The sequence below is a fragment of the Periplaneta americana genome, chromosome 3, assembly GCF_040183065.1.
Source record: "Periplaneta americana isolate PAMFEO1 chromosome 3, P.americana_PAMFEO1_priV1, whole genome shotgun sequence".
NCBI classification, from domain to species: Eukaryota; Metazoa; Arthropoda; class Insecta; order Blattodea; family Blattidae; genus Periplaneta; species Periplaneta americana.
Window position 1 is genome coordinate 99,319,415 of NC_091119.1, and position 23,414 is coordinate 99,342,828.

General features: G+C 37.1%; 2 protein-coding genes across 5 annotated transcripts in view; one reads left to right on the plus strand and one right to left on the minus strand.

Annotated features, from left to right (window-relative positions):
* Positions 1-23,414, minus strand: part of LOC138696321 (F-box/LRR-repeat protein 7-like) — a 122,797-nt gene that overhangs the window by 6,007 nt on the left and 93,376 nt on the right. For all 4 annotated transcript variants that reach the window (XM_069821122.1, XM_069821121.1, XM_069821118.1 and 1 more), the window contains one exon: positions 1,650-1,899. In XM_069821122.1, coding sequence (XP_069677223.1) covers positions 1,650-1,847 — 198 coding nt within the window. In that variant the 5' untranslated portion in view covers positions 1,848-1,899. The remainder of the gene's footprint in view (positions 1-1,649; positions 1,900-23,414) is intronic.
* The window catches only part of LOC138696320 (F-box/LRR-repeat protein 7-like), a 34,418-nt gene continuing 27,588 nt past the window's right edge, over positions 16,585-23,414 (plus strand). Inside the window, exon 1 of the mRNA XM_069821117.1 lies at positions 16,585-16,705. The gene's annotated coding sequence lies outside the window, so the exon portion shown is untranslated. The remainder of the gene's footprint in view (positions 16,706-23,414) is intronic.

Below are 23,414 nucleotides of genomic sequence, written 5' to 3' on the forward strand. Positions count from 1 at the left end.
TGACTATTGTAGCTACAATGTAGAAATTAGTATAATGTTATGTACTATTAAATCAAATAATGAGTGTGTAGCGAAGTATAATTGCGTATTAAATATACACACATTATTCGGTCTAATAGAACCGTACATAACATACAAACAATCCCCCCTCCACCACCAAATAGCATAGCCTACCCGACACGGATTGACAGCAAACATCGAAACTTGAAGCAAGACGAGCTGATCCAGTAGTAGTCCAACAGACGCTGACGAAGACACGATACCAATGTTGAAACGGTGTCGTCGTCCGTTATACAAGGTATATTAACTTCTTAACAAGTTTAACATTTTTAAATTTAAGTTTTTTTTTTTTCAAGTTTTATATTGAATTACTCAATTACGCAACACTGTAACAAGAAATGTTTATGTGTCATCTGTAGAGAGCGGAATTTAGGCAAAAACCTATTTTTTTCCTTGATACATATAGGCTTGAAATTTAATATTTACATTGTTCACGGAAATACAGATATAAATAAAGGGGTTCTATAGTGCCTAAAATGACTCTTTCGACGTTAGTGCCTATTTTTAAGTTTTTTTTTTTTTAACTTTTGCATTATTTTTCGTAACTGTTCACTGTTTTTCTTAACATTCTGTATCGTTTACATTCCAAGAAGGATAACAACTCCTTCCTAGCAGTGAACAACACAATAGAGAAGTAGGAAGTACCTCCGGGCCACCCCTTCTTATTCTTGTAATCTTTCAATCCTAAAATTCCAACTTTCAGTAGGCCTAGGTAGCGTAGTCGGTATAGCGCTGGCCTTCTGTGCTTGAGATTGTGGGTTCGATCCCGGCCCAGGTCAATGGCATTTAAGTGTGCTTAAATGCGACAGGCTTATGTCATAGATTTACTGGCATGTAAAAGAACTCCTGTGATTATTATTATTATTATTATTATTATTTCTTCCTCTGTCTGTCAGCAATTTAACACAAACTAGCTGGGTTGTACCCGAATAAGCATTCTCTTACATACCAAGACAGATAAAAATCCCTTCCTTTTTCTCACCATTTGTAAGTACAACAGTGAGCGACACAATAGCTACAATAGGTGCTGATCATCTACTGTGAACCAAACTATGGAAATGCGATTGGTGAATGAAAAACACTAACTTAAAGACAGAATGTCTTCATTTTATATGCATGCGTACCCTCGTAAAATGTGAAATGTGTGGAAGTTTCTTTTAATCCAAGAATTTTGCATTAAATAAATTGAATCTTATATTAATGACATTCTTTAACAAAAAAGCCAATTTTTATTTTATAGAGCCTAAATAAAGGAGTTTAAAAGCCTATTTTAGGCGCCTAAAATGCCACTTTTTAGGGCCTAAAATTCCGCTCTCTAATCTGTTACACCAAGACTAGGTCTTAGAAGGGTCGTCATGGCTATAGTTGTGTACCTGTATAGGACATCAATGAAATTTATTCTTTTACGTCTCATTATTTTTAGCGGCATGCTCACCATGCCCTGACAAAATTTAAGGCATGCTCAAGCGACAGAGCATGCTCTATGTCGGTGCCTATGAACATGACACCATGTCAGCTATCTAAATCATACATTGTCACGGATTGCACAATCTATGAGAAGTGTACACAAATATTCAACTTGGAATTACGTGCAGCGTGGGCGTGCCCAGGTTCTTGAGGTCAAAGGTCAGGGAGGCGAGGGAGTCCTGGAGGCCGTCGAAGAGGAACACGGCGTCCTGGTCAGTGAGGGCGGTCTGGTCTCGGCGCCCCGCCAGCTTCAACTCTCTCAGTCCGCGACAGCTATTCACCAGTGTGTGCAGGTTCTGCACGCGCAGGAAGCTGTTCATGCCCAAGTTGAGACTCTCCAGTTGCCGCAAGTGCGACAAGTTGTAGTAGAATCTATTACAGTACAGTCACAGAGAATGAATAGGACATATGTTAAGTAGTATAAAGCATCTTTCAGAAGAGAAATTCCTTTCAAACGCAGTACAATGTAAGCAGCAATAATAATAATAATAATAATAATAATAATAATAATAATACAAATGGCTTTTAAGGAACCCACAGGTTCATTGCCGCCCTCACATAAGCCCGCCATCGGTCCCTATCCTGTGCAATAATCTATTAATCCAGTCTCTATCATCATATCTCACCTATCCATTTTAATATTATCCTCCCATCTACGTCTCGGCCTCAACAAAGGTCTTTTTCCCTCCGGTCTCCCAACTAACACTCTATATGCATTTCTGGATTCGCCCATACGTATATATATCAATATCGTATATTAATAAGATAATTAAAGCGTTTCCATATTTTTCACCATTTAAGATGAAGTTTAACGAGCTTCAGAATCGTTGCCGTTACGTTACAGAAACATTTTTCTTCTTGAAAAGTAGGCTATGTTCAGTTGGTATTCGAGTACCAGTACACGAAATCACAGACATCTGTGTGTTTAGATTCTGTGTTTCCTATTATATGAGGCAACATGTCAACAGATATTTCAGAAAATGTATTACGAATTCTTTTTTTGTGTCCTTCGATGTTTTTTTGAAGATGTATCACTGAATACCTTGCTCTTCAAATACTCCCACAGAAGAAATTGTCTTCTGGCAGATCTGGGAATCTGGAGGATCATGGAATATCGCGATGTATGGCGGCGATGAAGTCTGAAACAGACATTTGACTGCATTGCTTGTCTAGTGTGTGACTGTTCGCCTCCTCCCTTTTCAAACGACATGTCTGGATTCTTTTAAGATTTCTCCACGATTTGAGAAGACAAAAATTCTTCAATCATTCAGGCATCGCTCTGATGTGACAGTAACAGAATGCCCATTACCTATATCGTACTCAAAGAAATAAGAACAGACTCTTCCAAAGGATGTTATTGCATTTAGTACAGTCACTTTGACACTACGCGATGATTCCTCGTGATCTTCATGAGGGTTGGCTGCTTCCCAATGCCAAACTTTTGTTTATTAACATATCCAAGGAGAAGGAAGTATATTAGAATAGTGTCTTCATTATTGTTCATGAGATCCAAGAGCTGGAGGCAAAAAATCATATGATTGACTTGATCAGCTTCCTTTAATGCTTGCGCTACTTGAATTCGTTTGGATTTATTTGTAAATCCTTATGAAGACTCCTTCGCACTTTGGTGTTCGACAAGCCAATTGAAACTGTATGACAATGCGACGCACAGTGGTCCAAAATGCAAATTTAGCGGGACAAACTAATAACTTTTCAGCTACCAAACAGATTTTTATGAAATTTTACACTCTAGTTACAGGTAGCATATATGTTTTGTATACAAGCTGTCATTACTATCCCTTATAGGGGGCGCATTTAGGCAAAATTAGTAACTTTTCTCCTATCTAACAGATTTTTATGAAATTTTACACAATAGTTACAGGTAGCATATATGTTTTGTATACAAGCTCTCATTACGTTGGTTTAAGGGGAACTATCCCTTATAGGGGGCGCAATTAGACAAAATTAGTAACTCTTCTCCTAGTTAACAAAATTTTACACAGTAGTTACAGATAGCATATATGTTTTATGTACAAGCTCTCATTACGTTGGTATAAGGGAAACTACCCCTTATAGGTGGGCGCAAGTAGACAAAATTAGTAACTTTTGTCCTATCTAACAGATTTTTATGAAATTTTATACAGTAGTTACACGTGGTACATTTGTTTTGTGTACAAACTCTGATTACGTTGGTATAAGAGGAACTGGCCCTTATAGGCGGATGCAGTTAGAGAAAATTAGTAACTTTTCTTCAGTCTAACAGATTTTCATGAAACTTTATACAGTAGTTACAGGTAGTAAACTTGTTTTGTATATAAGCTCTAATTCTCTGGATTGTTTTTGTTTCGACCTCATACTTGCTGTAATTGAAAAGCTTTCTTCGGCAGCCACGACTTTTTCCAGGGGTAAGTCTTCTCTCAATTTTCATTACTGTCGCGATGAGAACCTAATTTAATAAGTAGCTCACTAAGCCAATGTTCATTTCGTTAAAAAAACTCATATTCTTTGTCCTCTTGCTTTCCAACGATAAATTATCCTATGGGGAAAATGTAACATTTTAGGTAGACTACTATTGCATCTTTTGGGCACTCGGAAAGCTTATTTGATACATAATTAATAAGTTGTCACCTTGCATTCGCTGAATTGTTACGTTTGGTTCTCAGATATTTAAATAACTGCCATCGAGAAAAATTGCACTACTGCACCTGGAAAGAAGAGTGCATATAATTTCTTACTTCCGCAAATCTGCTCATCTTAAGACTTCATTTAAAATAGAGAGAAATACTCGAGGAAGTGAAAAAAAAAATCATTTTGGGACGGAACAAAAGGTGTTTTTTCTCTACTTTAGCCAAGTCTGCACTCAATGGTTATATTTATATTTTGTTCCGTGTCCATTCTATCATACTGGTTGAGTGGAAGAGAAGGCCGAATGGCCTTAACTCTGCCAGTTAAAATAAACCATTATTATTCATGTTCATTTGACATGCTATAACAACATTAAACATAACAAAAGCAAACAGTGTTACATACCTAAGTAACTACTTGACATGTTGATACCAAATATGAATGGAATCGACCACTTACAACAAAGTTACAGCACAAAGAAAACGGCAGACTCGCGGCACTTCCTGAGTAAGAATGCTGGGTGAAGAAATGTGTCATGTTGCCGGCTTCTTATCTCGTTCTCCAGTCACCTCCGCTGATTAAGATAATCAATTGAGTGTTACTCAGTTATATAGGAAAATAATATAAGGGTTTTATTTCATTTTTGACATGTCATTTTTCTACTTCTGTCCTCCTAAATATGGATTTTGGACCACTGTGCGACGGTCAGAACGCTTAGGGGTACGTAGCATAGCAGTTCTTACGGAGTTCATGTTTTCGGCCGTGCATGCAGTTTTACCTGGAGGCTTCTTGCTGAACACAGAACCAGCTACTTCAAATTCTGTTCCAGGATTTTAATAGTATGGGCTGATGATGCCGCATTATTGCAATAGATATTGTACAGGCATTGAAATAGCCGTTTTGCAGCCACAGAATGATTCCCACCTTAATTGCAAAAGCACGTTGTTTATCTGTCCAACGCCCCATCATAACTAAAATTATTGAATGAACGATGAATTTTATTGGCAATAATTGAAATACCCGAATATGACCGGAAACAATCAGATCAATCCATTTCATTGGCTGACCTTGTACTGATACGGAATTAAAATTTGGAGTGAGTTTTGATGGGAGTCTACCTGTTATATCGGCAACAATTTCGCACTATTGTCCACAAGTAGTATTTATACAAGGGCTCTTCTTTACTGCACATGCGCAATGTGTTGTAAGCGAAATATACAATAAGGGAGCTCCAAATTTTATTCCCGCATCTGTACACCTTTTGGCACGGAAAATGGTCGCTCTCCTGTAGCGTGAATTTGTATAAGTGTCGTTCGAATTAACGTGAGATTCACGCGAGGAAATATTAAGCATCGAGGTCCGAAGATGAATACAAGTCGTAGCAACGAGGTATCTGTATGTCACTAAACGACATATTTCCTACGAAGCATTTGTGGCTTAGCGATAGGACTCATTCTTCTCGTTAGAAATACCGGTTTTCGAAACTCTCTATGTAAAACACGTATAAATACAGCGCACACGATGATTCCCGAGCTATTCCGAGGTGGAACTTAGTCTCTGAACAGCGACCAATTTCCGTGTCAAAGGAGGTACAGCTGTCAAAAGAAAAAGTGGCCGCTCTCCTGAAACAAAGTTCCCTTCGGGTATCTTCGCTACAATTCGGAGACAGGCGATGTTACATGTTGTTGGACCATGTTGCCTGATATCTACAGTTATAATTGAAGTATACTGTGTGTTATTCGATAGCATAATGGTAGCGTTCAGGCCTCTTATTCATGAGGTCCTGCGTTCGACTACAACTTCCTGCTTTTTATGTCCTTTTTTGTTCTGTTTTTGAGAGAGACAAACTAGACATAATGGCTCCTTTTCTCTTTTATGATTATTTTAGTAATTAACATCAGGTTCATTAATATATTATGCCATGACTTTATCACTATCATTATGATATTGTGGCTGCAAATGGAAAGAAAAAAGATTTTATTCTCAATAAAATATCTTTCGTGGCATAAACATAACAAATTTACTGGCGTCGGCCTTAAAACATTCAAACAATTAAGCGTTTAAAAAACAAAACAAAAAGCCACAATTCAATATTTAGTCTATCTTCCTCTTATCTCGATCATCTTGGAGTCGAGTGGGCATGGAATTGACTAGTCTTTGCAAATAGCGACTGTTCTTAGACACGATATTCCAGGCATTCTGAACATACATACATAAATGTTCTGTCCATGGGCAGGTCTTTCATTGCAAACCCAGCAATCTCCAATCTTTCCTATTTTCTGCCTTCCTCTTAGTCTCCGCATATGATCCACATATCCTAATGTCGCCTATTATTCTTTTCAACCAGAGACCCAACCAATTCCTTTTTCTCTTCCTAATCAGTTTCAGCATCATTCTTTCTTCACTCACTTTTTCAAACACAATTTTATTTCTTATTCTGTCTGTCCACTTCACACGCACCGTTCTTCTCCACATCCACATTTCAAATGCTTCAATTCGTTTCTCTTCATTTCGTCGTAATGTCCATGTTCTTTCCCCATACAATGCCACACTCCACACAAAGCATTTCACTAGTCTCTTCCTTAGTTCTTTTTCCAGGGGTCTGCAGAAGATCCTTCTTCTATTAAAAGCTTCCTTTGTTCATGTTTGCAGTTTTCTTGGGAAGGATAGGCCTAAATGCGGTAACATCCCGTTGCTTTCCGCACACCAATATCTCTTTCGCATCTTATAAAATTCCAGGGGGCCCAAGCGTGGAGATGAGTGGATTTGACTAATTGGGCCCTCCGGACTTCACCGAAGGCCACGGCAAGGGTTAAATATTAATTCTATCAGGATGTTTGACCCGGTCAGAGACCGGGAAATCTCAATTAGCCTTTGCCCCCCGCATCCTGGACTAGCTTCTACGAATCATCAGAAAATCTTAGAGTGTGATTGGGCCAATTTTTTCCGAAAATGTTTCCACACTTTTGCCCTCGTAGCTCAGCGGACGAACGTCGGAATTTAGATGTCAACGTCTCAGGTTCAATTCCTCGTTACTCCTTTTCATTTTATTGTGGTTCAAGATAGTATAATGTAATAATACAAAAAGAAAAACTAATAGCAGTATTATGCAACTGGATTTTTCCAAACCTAATATTACATTTATGTTATTTATATCGCTAAAGAACGATTACAATATAAATAACTTGAATATTATTTATACAGTATCACTAAAGAACGATAACAGAATATAAATGATAAATATCGGTTTGTTTAATTAATATTTTGCGAAAGAACAATAACAATATAAATAACTTGAATATTGTTTTATAATGCTAATGAAGGAAAACAGAATATAAATGATAACTTGAATATGATTTATATCGCTAAAGAACGATAACAATATAAAAAACGTGAATATTATTCATATCGGAATTTCACAGATTTATTACAGATGTATTTTAGAAATTGTAGAAGAATAGTAATTAGTAACAGTGTCCTATTTATTCTTCTTGGAACCAAATTTGTAACTTTTAAAAGTGTGGTTACTATGTTGAAGTGTATGTGTTGTAACGGATGCTTGATTTGTTATGTATGTGAGTCAGTTATGGGATGCTTGATGTCGTCGCAATGTCGTAATTATAGTTTGATTGTGTTTGTGTGACTATTGTGTATTAATTTATGATGTATGGTACGGAAAGCTGCATATTTGTGTTATAGAAGTGTTACGTATGTGTGTTGTTAATGTTTTTGTATGTTTCAAATTGATACCTGATATTTGTTTTGCAATCGCAATGCCTAATTTACGGATTGTTTATGTTTTGTTTACATCGCGTAAGCTAATTTAATTTTCTTTTTCATTTCTCTTTATGCTTATCTTTTTTGTGTATAAAACTATAGCCCTAACATACATATGTAAAATAGGGCTAACCCGCATTGGAGATACAATAATAATTATTATTCATATCGTTATAAAACAATAACAGAATACAAATGATGACCTGAATTTTATTCATATCTCTAAAGAACTATAACAAAATATAAATAACATGATATCCATAAAGAACGATAACTGGATATAAATGATAATTTGAATATCATTTACATCGCTAAAGAACGATTAAAAAATAAAATGAAAACTTGAAGAAGGCGCGAACCCACGACCTTTGAATCATTAAACAAGCACTTGACCGCTGGTCTACGAGACGCAGACATGGAACACTTTCATAGTTCCGGAACTCCTTGTACAAGCACATGCATCGTGTAACATCGCCGCGACCCGAAGTGGACTTTGAAAATATTCGCTGTTCACGAGTGCGGCCACTTTTTTTTTTTTTTTTTTTTGACAGCTGTACATGTAATGTGACAGACTTCAATCGTATTTCATATTGTGTGGTTTTGAACTACCTTCGAGAGGAGAACTGGGTTCCCTTAAGGTTCAGAACTCGGAGTTTAGGACACGATGTGATGATGTTCCTCAACACGGATTCCGGGATGACATCATCTTTGCGACTGGTGCAGTGCTTCAAAACAAGGCTCGTCAGCTCCGTGTTACATCTGCGTGCATACGCAATTCTTCTTACAAGACAGCGAAATAAAGTAATATGACACATGCAAAATACAGCCTATTACACTCTCAAGCTAACCCATAACGTTAGGCTATATGAATCCGATTCGTGGTAGTGCACGGGAAGACGCGGAAGTCTGTACACTACATTGCTGGGCGCAAGGGAAATATTGGTAAAAACATAGAAAACTAGTACAGATATGACATTAAAATTTGGAGCGAGTCTTGATTAAAATTTGGAGCGAGTCTTGATGGGTGTCCACCTGTAGCTATATAGGCAACAATTTCTCACGACTGTCCACAAGTAGCATATACACAGGGGCTCTTGTTTACTGCATATGTGCAGCGTGTTGTAAGCGACATTTTTACAATAAGGGAGCTCCAAATTTTATTTCTGTATCTGTACATATGCCTGCCCAATAGCGTTTAACGACTTCAGGAGTATTATATATATATATATATATATATATATATATATATATATATATATATATATATATATATATACATACATACAGGGTGTTTCAAAAATACGGGGCATAATTTCAGGTATGTATTTCCCACATGTAGACAATCAAAATAGTTCATTACAACATGTGTCCGGAAATGCTTCATTTCCGAGTTATGGCCTTCACAACACTGAAATTCACCGGAACGTTTTTCTTTCCGCAGGTCGTTGTCATTACAGAAGATGTTCAAAATGTCCACCTCCTGCTTGAATACAGACCTCACATCGATGTCTCATTGACCTGCGAACACGATCCCAAACTCCAGGAGTATTGCGTATGTCCTCAGAACATGCCACAATTCGATTCCGAAGGGATTCCAAATCAGGCACCGGAGACGAATAAACCAATGATTTTAAATGGCCCCACAAGTAGAAATCGAGAGGGTTCAGATCAGGTGAGCGTGGAGGCCAAGCAATTGGGCCACCTCTACCTATCCATCGATCAGGAAACCTTCGATCCAAGTACCGGCGAGCCGTACGACTGAAGTGTGCAAGAGCGCCATCATGCAAGAAGTGAATGTGTTGACGATTGATCAGTGGAGTGAGTGTCTTCTAAAACATGAGGTATGGTGTTTTCCAGGAAGTTTGTGCACGCCTGCCCCGTAAGTCTGTTTACAAGTACATGGGGTCCAACTAATCGATCACCAATGATACCGGCCCACATGTTGAGGGAGAACCGCACCTGGTGATGAGATGGAACAGTTGCACGTGGGTTTTCATACGCCCATACATGCTGATTGTGGAAGTTTGTTATGCCATTTCGTGTGAACTGTGCTTCATCTGTAAATAATAATAAGGCAGGAAAGTTCGGATTTACACCACACTGCTGCAAGAACCACTGACAGAACCTAACTCGTGCAGGGTAGTCTGCTGGTGGCAGGGCCTGTACACGTTGCAAATGATAAGGATACAATTGATACTCTTTCAACAGTCTCCAGACAGTCGTATGAGGAACATTGACTTGCAACGCTACCCTTCGTGTGCTGATAGAAGGAGTCATGTTCACAGCCTCCAGAATCTCCTCCTGTACTTCTGGAGTTGTAGATCTTGGTCGTCCCCTTCCCAAACCAGGAGAGTTAAATTTTCCATACTCGCACAGACGGTAATGGAGACGTACAAATGTCTTCCGATCTGGACATTATCGCTGTGGATACCTCTCCTGGTACAAACGACGAGCCAGCGCAGCATTGCCGTCCGCCTTACCATACATGAAGTGTATCTCTGCCAGCTCTTGATTCGAATACATGTCGCACAGTCTAACGCCTACACAACACTGAATGTAACCTTCGCCTCGGAATGAACTGTCAGAATGCCCTCTTAATGTCTCCTTTGACGGCAACGACCTGCGGTAAGAAAAACGTTCCGGTGAATTTCAATGTTGTGAAGGCCATAACTCGGAAATAAAGCATTTCCGGACACATGTTGTAATGAACTATTTTGAATGTCTACATGTGGGAAATACATACCTGAAATTATGCCCCGTATTTTTTAAATACCCTGTGTGTGTGTGTGTGTGTGTGTGTGTGTGTGTGTGTGTGTGTGTGTGTATATATATATATATATATATTGTACATCAGCATTATACACATCTCTATCAGGCCAACGTTTATAAATGAACACATTGGACACGTGGCCAGCGGCGCACGAAATTGGGGGGGGGGGGAGGGCGCAAAGGCAGAGCAGAGGTCAAAAGAAAATTTTCGTTTTAAATGAAAACATTACATTCATTTCTTGATTATGAAAACCTACAGTAACATTTAGAATTTTTTCTCTTATACGGTGAAGGGACCCGAAAGCTTACAGTGCAGTGTGAGGCTTATTGTGCTTACAACTTTGTTCTGCGAGTGGTTGATAGCCGAACGCCCGCTCTCTTGTACAAGTACAGCACGCCGAACTGTGAAATTAACCCCGGCTATTATATGGACGGTCCCGCGCCGTGGCGTCGCGGTCTAAGGCATCCTGCCTAGGACTCGCATTACGGAATGCGCGCTGGTTCGAGTCCTCATGGGGGAAGAAATTTTCTCATGAAATTTCGGCCAGCGTATGGGACCGGTGCCTACCCAGCATCGTGATGCACTTGGAGAGCTACGATAGGTAGCGAAATCCGGTTGCGAATGCCAGCTATAACGGCTGGGGGGATCATCGTGCTAACCACACGATACCTCCATTCTGGTTGGATGATCGTCCACCTCTGCTTCGGCATGTGGGCGTGAGGCCAGCAGCCGGCTGGTCGGTCTAGGCTCTTCACGGGCTGTAGCGCCACGGGTTATTATTATTATTATTATTATTATTATTATTATTATTATTATTATATGGATGATAATGATATGTGAATTAATGATGACGAAATGAGTCCAAGGTCCAACGCCGGAAGTTACCCAGCATTTCTGTTTCAATTGGTTGAGAGAAAATCCCGGAAAAAACCCAACCAGGTAACTTGTCCCAACCAGGAATTGAACCCGCTCGTTTCACGGTCAGACGTGCTAACCGTTACTCCACAGCGATGAACAACATTTAGATTTAGTATTTCCTTAAAGAAAGGTGACAGAGATTCATAGAACCCCTACAATTGCGGGAAACGTTGATGTTCTTGGTTAGATTTTATTGTGATATTTAGAATTTTTTAAACAAATTAATTCTTGTTTATAGGGATTGAGAATATGATAGGGAGTGAAATTAATTAATGGAATTTATGTGTTGCATTACTGATTACATTTCCTTTATTTATTTATTTACTTATTTACTTACCTATCTATCTATCTATCTATCTATCTATCTATCTATCTATCTATCTATCTATCTATCTATCTATCTATCTATCTATCTATCTATCTATCTATCTATCTATCTATCTATCTATCTATCTATCTATCTATCTGTCTGTCTGTCTGTCTGTCTGTCTGTCTGTCTGTCTGTCTGTCTGTCTGTCTGTCTGTCTGTCTGTCTGTCTGTCTGCCTGCCTGCCTGCCTGTCTGTCTGTCTGTCCGTCCGTCCATTTATTTATTTGTTTATTTATTTATTTAATATACAGGCTACCGATAGTGCAGTGCAGATATCAGTAGGGAACTGATTTAAACATTCAGGTAGAACAGTGATGTCAAAGCAAGCGCATTTTTCTAATCTTGACGTCGTGCGCGGGCAGCAAGCGCTAAGTATGGAAAGAGGAAGAGTTGTGTATATGAATAAGCAACCTGTTGGATTAAGAAAACAGTGGTGCACAAACTTCAAACGGAACGTGAAATTTTATGTCGTTATTTTTATATGGCTTCTTTCTGTTTAATATTATCTATATTGTCTGTAAAACAAAAGTACTAACACTTTTAATATTGCACTTGTGTTTTAAATCTTAATAACATAATATAGAGTTAAGAAGGAATATTCACTTAAATTCCATAGTAGTATAATATTATACTGTATTAAGTGGATGAAACACATCATTCATAAAGAAAGTGATACTCCAAAGAAAGAGATTGAGTATGACATAAGTTGGAATTTATATTGATGGTATCTTTAGCCTTACAAAAGTAATCAATAAACTAATCAAAACAATATTACAGAACAAAGCAAAGTTACCTCGGTACTGTATCTGTTTTAAGTGTAACGAATATTACATAACAAAACTCTTATCGCATTATGCTTTTAAGGTGATATTTGTGAGTAACTTCCTATCATCAGAATATTAAATTATTTTCTCGAAATCTGCTGAAGCTATAGAGCTGACATTTTTACAACATATGGGCACGTATCTTTTGCTTGTGATGTAACAGTAGTTGCTTTGTTAATTCATTTCCTTACAAACAATTTCCATGCGAATATTTTCAAAATTTTCAATACACTATCTTCAGTAATACGTATATACGGTAAACATTCTGTAAGGCTACTAAATAAATAGGCCTATTTCTGAAAATTTCACTTTTCTATACGAAAAGTTGAGAAAATATTTCTTTTGAATAAAAAAATCAAACTTGTGAAAAATGAGCATTAAAATTAAAACTTACATTCTTATAATGCACTTATACTTCTCAGGCAAATCTAAAAATTAACATGGATACAGTTTTAATAAGTTCTCTTCCCTTTATCTATTGAATCAGTGCTGGCCATCCCTGAATATAGCTCGACCAAGCGGCATAAACCACCTCTTTCGTCTGTCTCTTTCCTTTCCGCTGTAAAGCGCTCAGGCTCTCCTGGGCTCTAAAGCGCGCGCTTGCTCCTGTGGGCATCAATTGACATGCCTGAGGTAGAAGAATAACAACAATCATGCCCTACGAATACCACACCCGCATCCCCAAGAAGATATTAAACTATACTTAGACGTAGAGACCATAAGGGAAAAAAAGGGAGAGAGAGATTATGTAAGAGAGAGAGAGAGAGAGGAAGATCAACGAAATGATGGTCAGACGTCAGACTAGTTTAGTTCTAAGGGAGACCGAATCCAGTCATAAGACCTAAATCATGTTGCTGATGTAATTATTTACCATATAATTATCTGTACAAGCATTTACACTGGAATTACTGTGTTTCATCTGAATGATCCGTTGCTAAGCAACTGGCTTCGTAATAGTAGATCACATATTAACAGATTGATGAGCCTTATGAGCTTTGAAGGCAACAACTTTAATCTATTTTACTATGCTGCCATCTAGCGGTTGCAGAAGAAGTCACGTTATAACTGTCATTTTTATTTATTTATTTATTTATTTATTTGGTGGTGTCAATAAAGACACATGTCGTTACAAGTTCCAGGCCACATGGACTCTTGCCTTAACAAGAATATTGGTTAGTATAACATGAGTACGTAAATGAAGTGTGACCATCTTCTCCTCAGAAATGGAGACTGGTAAGCTCGATATGTAGATAAATTTTCAGAGTCAATTATTATTATTATTATTATTATTATTATTAGGTTATTTTACGACGCTGTATCAACATCTAGGTTATTTAGCGTCTGAATGATATGAAGGTGATAATGCCTGTGAAATGAGTCCAGGGTCCAGCACCGAAAGTTACCCAGCATTTGGGTTGAGGGAAAACCCCGGAAAAAACCTCAACCAGGTAACTTGCCCCCACCGGGATTCGAACCCGGGCCACCTGGTTTCGCAGCCAGACGCGCTGACCGTTACTCCACAGGTGTGGATTTCAGAGTCAATGATTTTAGCAGAAATGTTAATATTATTTGATTGCTCACTGAATGTTGTGTATAATTACGGCTTAGTGGGTTAGTGTGTATTTGTAATTTCTGAAGATAATAATTTTTACGTAAGTGCTGCACGTAGTCACTGAATAAAATGATTTCCAGATCACTGTACAATCTGTGCGTTAGTAATGTAAAAATCAGCTCATTGATGGTTCTGCAGACAGGTCTTTGGATGACATCGAGTTTCTTCATGTGGCAGGGATGGGTTTGAGCCCAGATTTCTGACGCGTAGGACATGTACGATCGTATAAGTGGTGTGTACAGCAATAGTTTGGTTTTGAGGAGAATGAAGCTTTTAAGTAACTTTTATTTGAATTGCATGGAGCAAATGTATTTCCATCTAGCGGTGGTCGTTACCAATCGTCAGTGACGATCCTGATGGTTGTTCCCTTCCATGTGTTATCGTTTTTAACATGAGGATGCCCAATCTGTTGCATAATTATGTGACCAGGAGAATAACCCATTGTCTTGCTAAACAACAAACCCTTAGAGGGCCGCCCCCCCCTCCACCCGGTTGAGAATCACTGATCTAAGTCGTGTCGTGTTTCGCTACCTGCGCCTGCACGATGCCCAGTTTGCGATTACTTGTCTCTTAATTTTATTGTGGATTTAAAGAAAAAAATCAAATTAAACAAAATAAAGTATTTTATATCGTACATTTGTTAAACATTTAATATCACTCACTTCGATGATATGTGTACATCTGAAGTCTGAATATGTATGTATGCAGTGGAAGGGGAAATGAACTGGCCACCCTACCCTATTATGTCGTGGCTTAGTTGCCTCATGAATGATGCCTTATTGGTGTCACTTATGGTGTTCAATCCTGTCTTCAGACAGTTGACTATACCCTACTTGTTTTCTTGAAAGATGGGACATGACAGTTAAGCGGCCGAGATTGGAACTACAGTGCCACGTTGCCAACTGCCAGCTGATGGAAGCTAGCAATTGACGTTAAGATGGGTGACGTTAAAACATTCATTGACAATTGATGCGAAGGTAAGAAAACAATACAAAAATCGACAGAGAATCAGACACGAAACGTACCAATGCTAACATTGTGTGCCAAGAGAGCTATTAAGCACTCGCCACATGGGAACGGTAAGTCTGGCAACTCAACCGTTGTTACCATAGCAACAGGACTACTACGCTATGTGACATTCAGTTGTTTTTCGATCGCAACGCTCCTGTCATGTTCCATCTTAAAAAAAAAAACAAGTACAGTATAAACAACAACACTTCATAAATAAGACGGGATGAATAGTAGGCATTATTATTATTATTATTATTATTATTATTATTATTATTATTATTATTATATGACTGGCAATCTGGAAACGTGGAGAGAGAGACACACACACACACACGCACGCACGCTCATCCCAACTGATAATTTATTTCTTTACGACATTATTATCTTAGCACTCCCTCTCCCCCCTCCTCCAGATTAAATTCCTGACTGCGCCGTTGCAAATATCATTAGGCTTTTGGTTCATTTACTGTTTATAATATGAAATACCTGTAAACTATAAAACAAGTCAAGTTATACTCATATCCTCACTTTCATTCCAGTAAAAGTTTCATAAATATAAAAGTATCGGATGAATAACAAATTTATACTGAATTAATTTCCTAACGAAACAACCTCGCTACCACCAGCAACATTTTCCCTCGTTAAAAAAGAACACAATGGCCAAGTAAATTGCAGTTGGCAATTTGTCTTGCAGCAGTATCCATGTAGTAGGCAAAGCATCATAAGATATGGCGTTTTAAGGGACTGAACGTCATTAGTGTTGTCGAATAGTTAAATTTCAGTTATGGAAATATTTTATGTTAAAATTAAATCTCACAGAGTAGAAGATATGGCCAATTGAAATACTAAAAGGTAGATATTGTCAGTTCTTAGATGTACTGTAGTCTATCTATAATCACAGTCTAGTAGCCCTATATACAGTCGCGAAGCTCAATACGTAGTAAATATGCAAACATTAGATAGTTGCTCACCACTAGGATCGCTAATATCGCCTCATTACAGGCAATGCAAAACAGTACCGTCACAGTCTATTGTTTCTAGCACCCTCAAAACTCAAGCTTCGTGACTGTATATAGTAGACTGTGCTATAATTTTGAAAGAATCTTACGGAACACGTATTGAGTGATTCAACTGTTTATTTGCGGGTAACGAATGTGAGATGGAGTCACTGTTCAGTCGACGTCTATCCGGACTGCGGATGTAGAGGAGCGAACAGTTACGCGTACGAATTGTAGGACTGGACTTCGGAGGGAGGTTGAGCGACAAAGAGAAGTAAGTAACGTGATTCTTTGACATTTAACATGTCAAAAACTAAATAAAACTCTCTCTTTAGACCATTTCCACTGTTTCATTCATACATTTTTCACAGTATCTACTTATTTGCAGGATAGTTCACATGGTATTTTGATTCATATATGCTCGTATTTGTTATTGCACTCTTTAACTCACTACCTTTGTAATGAAGTTAAAGATACAGTGGATACAAAAAGTATTTGCACACCCTTGTTTTTCTTAATATTTAAATAAATATCAAGGGAACTTTTATAAATACAATTGTAACAGGTAACAGGAGTAATATTAAGAGCTATGTACTTGATAAGAATTGCGTACAGCTACAAATTGAAATAAGGATCAGAAAACTTCAATTTCTTGTAGTAAAAAAAGTATTTGCACATTAAAACTCTCAATGCATAAGTCCTATTTTATTGGCTAAATCACATCAATTGAAATATTTGATGTTATAGTGGGGATTAGTATGTGTATTGAAGGATAGAACACCAATAAGCGACATGAGTCCGAAAGCATAAGAGTTACCAGAGTCCATGCTGGGTAGAACTGTTTTTCAACTTTGGCAAGGCCTGAATTGCCGTAAAATTGGAAAAGATCTGTCCCTGCCTTTTTCTACTGTGTGTTATTTGTGCAAGAAGTACGAGGAGACTGGAACAACAGCCAATAAACCGCGAACAGGAAGACAAAAAATTCTTACACTTAGGAAGAGACGTCAAATAATTCACACTGTCATCAAAGATCCATTCCGAAGCGCTGCAGCCTTAGCTGCTGACATTTCTACAACGTCGGTCAAACAGGTTAATCTTCAGACTATTAGGAATGTTTTGCATAGTACTAAATTCCATGGCCGGACTCCGAGGAAAAAACCCTACTTTAGTGAAACTAATAGGAAGAAACGGCTGGATTGATCTAAGGAATACAAAGATAAGCCCCTGGAATTTTGGGACAAGTTTATTTTTTCCGACAAGGGGAAGTACAATCTATTTGGTTCTGGTGAAAGAAAGTCAGTGTGGCGGAGACTTGATCAGGAACTGAAAAAGCAAAATCTTAGTCAAGTAAAACACGGTGACGGTCATATCTTGGTTTGGGATTGCACGGAATCCCCTGGGGTGGGAAATTTAGCAATAATTCATGGAATAATGAATTACAGAATGTATATCGAGCTGTCGCGCCATAATTTACTTAGCACAGAAAAATTGAAAATTATTATTTCCAACAAGACAACGACCCCAACCACACCGCTCAAATAACAAAGATATGGTTGTTGTACAACACACCCAGAAGGCTTGTGACCCCACCTCAATCACCTGATCTGAATCCAATTGAGAATTTGTGGCACTTATTGGGCAAAGAAATCAGAAAACACCGTATATCAAACAAGAGAGATCTTCATAATGCTCTTATGGAAGAATGGACTAAAATTCTTCCCGATACAACAAAAAAAGTTAGTGCACTCCATGCCACGAAGGACCAGAAGCCGTGGTTGAAGCCAATGGATTGCACACAAAGTACTGGGAGAGACTTCTCTAGTTTGCTTGAGTTTATTATTTAATTTACTGGCTGTGCAAATACTTTTTTTGACATCTAAAAACGCAGTTTTTAGTTTGTAATTTTATTTTGTAACTGTATGCAATTTTTATTAATTATATAAGTTGTTCTTTCCATCCTGCTACTTACTAAACGTGTATTCAGAAATTCATCGTTATTATTTCTTTGAACATTAAAAAAACAAGGGTGTGCAAATACTTTTTGTATCCACTGTATATGAAGTGTCATAAGATTTATCTGCATTTTATCTTGATTTTTAGCAATTTTTGTGTTCTTTATCATTGTATTATCTCCTAACCAAATAATTTTAATGCATAATTACTAATTATCGTTCAGAAATGATACATTGCTGTGCTTATAACATGTCAGTACGGGCGTCCTCGGTTTCCTTGGGCACGAGTCGATTATTTTAACTCTGGGATTACGAACTTGTGTCCACAGAGATATCTCTTCTCCAATAGGTCCGAGATCAATAGTAATAATAGTAATATAATAATAATAATAATAATAATAATAATAATAATAATAATAATAATAATAATAATAATGGTTTATTTAACTCTTCCAGGTTAAATAAATAAACATTTCATTCTGCATATCCATAAAAATTTGTTTTATTTTGTTACTTATCGATCGGGATCTCCTTATGAAAGTACTAGATGGATGTGGGGGGCATATTTCATGTTCAGAGAGCCTTGTAAAATTAAACACACATTGTATATCAAATGTATCTGTCCTATAGTGAATTTTCGCTATTACGATAAAAAGGAACAGGGTGAAACTTCGATATCTCCCCACACTCACGTAAGTCATTGAAACCTTTTCACATTCCTCGGCTTCGTCACTTGGATATCCCCTCAACTAACCCACTAACCTTGTCACATACCTCAGCCTCGTGTCATTTTGCTATCCCCTCACTTAACCCATCTAGCCCATAACGAAACACAAATCCACGCCAGTCCCGTGTGTGGTGTGGGGCGATATCGAAGATCGGTAAAAAAAAAAAAAAAGAGCCCAATACCAGTATCCTATTTACGTGTTTTAGAAACTTTTTCTGATATTTAACTTTACTTTATTGGTCTTTGTTCTTACAGTTACCTCGGTAAGAATGCCAACTTTTATTTAAAAATAGAGCATACGCGCTGGTGGAAAGTGATTTAAAAAATCCCTATACGAATTAACAATGTGTATGAGTTGTGTAACTTCTTACTGTACAGTACCGTATTTAAAAAAAGATGGCCACAGGTGTAACTCAGGCAACAGGCGTGTTAATCTTCTGATCAGGAGCTATGCTTGGACATGGGTTCGATTCTCGCTTGGGTTTTTCAAGAGGTTTTCCCAACTGTAAGGCGAATGTCGGGTAATTTATGGCGAATTCTCGGCCTCATCTCGCCGAATAGCATTTCCCTATTATCAATTTCGTTGATGCTAAATGACATATTAGTTGATACATCGTTGATAAATCAACTAAAAATAAATGTAATAAATTTAAAACGAAAGATTTTAAAATGGTGAAGCTGCATTTTACTTGCCAATCTTAAAACGAAAGATTTTAAAATAGTGAAGCTGCATTTTACTTGCCAATCTGTTACTGATAGCAGCGAATATTAGGAACGATATAGTATAGAAGCCGCGCTCATTCGAGTCCAGGCGCTTTCCTTTGTAAGCGACAATGAAACACTTTTCACTGTTGACCACCTTCCTGCTAATTAAAAAAAAGCAGAAAGGCAGTTGTTTTGTGACGCGTTGTTGCCGTACTTTATACTAAGAATTAGATTAAATTAAATTAAATTAAATTAAATTAAATTGAACCTTTTCCTGTATTGTTTTTTTTAACATACTCGTGCGCATTACAAACAAACTTTTGGCTGTGTTTATTTAAAGTTTTTTGTCGCTTTCCTTTCGGGCACCGGAATTACTAGTACTAGATTGGGGGTCACTTTGTTCATTTTCAATAAAAGGGATTGCTTTGTTTCCCAAGGCTTCCACATATTATTGTTAAACCTATTCGCACTTAATGCACAGTGTGCAATAGGCCTACTACTAAAACTATTAACTATGGACTATCAAATAAAACTAGAAAAATAATAACTCTGTATAGAAACATCCAATTAAAACACGTTCTCACCGAAGAAGAATGCACTGATTAGCATCAAGACGGATTAGCAACAGCGCTTATTCTGGTCATAAATTATAATCCACAGCTGCAAGACGGTGTCTTTGACATTAACATTGTCGTCGGCTCTTTATACCTCAAAGCCTTCCGCTTTCTTTGATAGTGCCTGGGCTTGAATGAGCGCGGCTTCTATATCATTCTCAATTTGCTAATAATTACTGAATTAACTTTCATTAGAATCGTTTGTTATAAACTTAGCTGACATTAGCAATATTCTTCCCCGTTAAAAAATATTGCAACGGAAATGTAAACTAAATCTTCAGTAATATACATTTGTTTATTTATAGTTACACCAATACTAAGGAATTCGAAGAAAATTGAGGATAATTAATGTTTACCCTATTCCACTCCAGACAATGACGTGGAAATTATAGGTTGTATTTTGTGCGTTTCCTTTGTCCTTGTGTGTTGGTATTTATTTTGTAACGGATTGTGCATTGCTTGTGTTCTATGAGAAGATTAGCATTATCGGGAAGCTGCAACGAAATTAATGCACTTTTATTAATATTCTACAACAATCTGTTCTTAATTGCGTAATAATTAGTTATTTCAACTTAATATAAGACATTCATGAAATAATATAGTTAATGTAGGCCTATATTGCATAATGTATGGGACATAAGTAATGCATGCATGAAGAAAATGACATTTTCCATAAGAACAAATAATAAATAAATGTTGCACATCAATAGATAAAAGTTAAAACTCAGATAGACATCCTCAAATGTTTAAAACAATGAAACAAATTGATAGAAACTCATAAACTCAAAAATAGAGTATTTCAAGCTCTCTGCCACTTCTTAGCCTTGGTTAAGGTTTCTATGTGTATATTCTGTTGTAAAATAAACTCAAGGACAAATAGACATTAAGTGTAAATCTGTAATGTTGGCTTTTGAACTGGTTTCGATATTAGAAAAAAATTGTTCACAACAATAAGTGAAATTGAAAGTACTAAGCGTCTAGGTTATTGGCCTAAACAGATGTCAGAATGGTAAAAGTACAGGCCATTTCTTTCAGTAGAATTAACTAGCATGTTATTTTGTAAATCCATCTGATTTATTTGCAACGACCCTGATGCTTCTGCGGTTTTAAATGAGGATTAATGAATATGGGCAAATTCCTCTTAATTAATATGAAACTTAATTTAAAAATATCTCGAAGAGAAGCTTGAAAGTGATGTAGTAATTCCTTGTAATGACTGTAGAAAAAAAAAGTCTTACCTTCTAGGATTATTAATGAGGAAAATGAAAGAGCTCGGGTCTTTTTTTTCCGTCGACCCGAAACCTAATTTTGTAAGTGTATTCAGTATGTCTAACATACAAACTATGTATTAACTGATCCTTTATTGTAACAGGGCATTCAATTTAATGCGTCGAAGTTGGTCACATACTGAAGATGTCTTAGATCGTGACTGGGTTAGGTTAGATCTCGATATTCCCAATAATAGAAAAATAGTTATAATAAATTAGAAAAGAATAGATTGAGCTCCTAAACCACTCGCATTATACAGGTTGCAAGGAATATAAGTGCCATTATTTTAACTGATGATTATTCATGTCGTAAGGAAGGAAAAAAGTCGTTACAATTTTTTCTAATTGAAATATTTAACTAATAATTATTAAAGTTTACAATAATAGACGTTTTGAAACGTTGCTCGATGAGGAGGAGGGAGTTCAGAAATACACAGTAGAATTCAAGCGGGGAGGAGGGTGGTTAGAAGTACACAGTACAACTCAAGAGAGTGCAGACATACAGTACCGGTACAAAACAGATGCTCTGTTCTAATGCAGGAGCGACCATGACAATACTGTTTACATAAAACAAGCAGCAAATACAAACTTTAAATCTCATAAATAGAACTTATGGTAAATTTACATTTTACTTAATAATATTGCTCCATTTTTAATTATACGTCTAAAAAATCAACAATATTGGTTTTCTGCACAAAATCACACGAACTTTTTTTTTTTTTCTAATGCAACATTTTAATCTCTCCCACTTCCGTAAAGCAGCATCATTTTTAAACAAATTTCTGGTTGTGTGATTGTCGAAACGGGCTAAGAGACTTCTAGTTTCTAAAAATCGTTGAGAAACTGCTACAAAAGTCCGCCGATTAGGTAACCTTCATTACGGAAAACATTGACGGTACATCCTTCTTGCCTCACTTGAATTACGATGACTTTCTCCATAAATTAATAACATATGATATTCCTAAACTGTGAATGACATTGTAAGTTGTTTATCGAATACCATGTACTGAACGGTCATCCGCTCGTCAGTAGAGCTATGGACAGGGAGCTTGGCTTGAACTCAGCTGACTCGTACTTATGTCTGTAGAGAGTACTGCCTACTGAACGTTGCCACGTCTCTCACGCCAGAATATTAACAAATGTAAGCACGCATTTTTATTTAATTTCACGAAAACGTAATAGAACACACAAATATGTATTTAAACTAATATTAACTCTTTGCTAGATATACCTACTGATGTAATTGTTTTCGTAATTTTACTAACGATATAAGCAGTATAACGCAAATAAAATGAAAAAAGAATTTTTTTCAGGGAAAATTGTCAAGTTTTGATCCTATGTTGTTTGGACATTTTTTTATCCTGTAGACCGTCCGCGACGGCTGTGAAAAGGACGGCACTTATACCCCTTACACTTTGTATATTAAATACATTTTCACACAAAATAAGAGTTAAAATTGTACAGAAATTATGGAGAATATGTGCACTACTCTAGTTTTCAAAATTATCGTAGTATTGAAAAGATGTATTGAGTCATCTGACCTGACAATAATATGTACGTTCAGATTCAAATTATGATGACATATGGAAACTGTTAGTGTCGAAGGCTACGAACCTAGGTCAATGAATTTTGACTACTTGAACAATTCTTTATAAGTATAGCCGACATGTTACCACGAAACCATATTTGCTTGACAGTGCTGAGGCATTATTTTCTC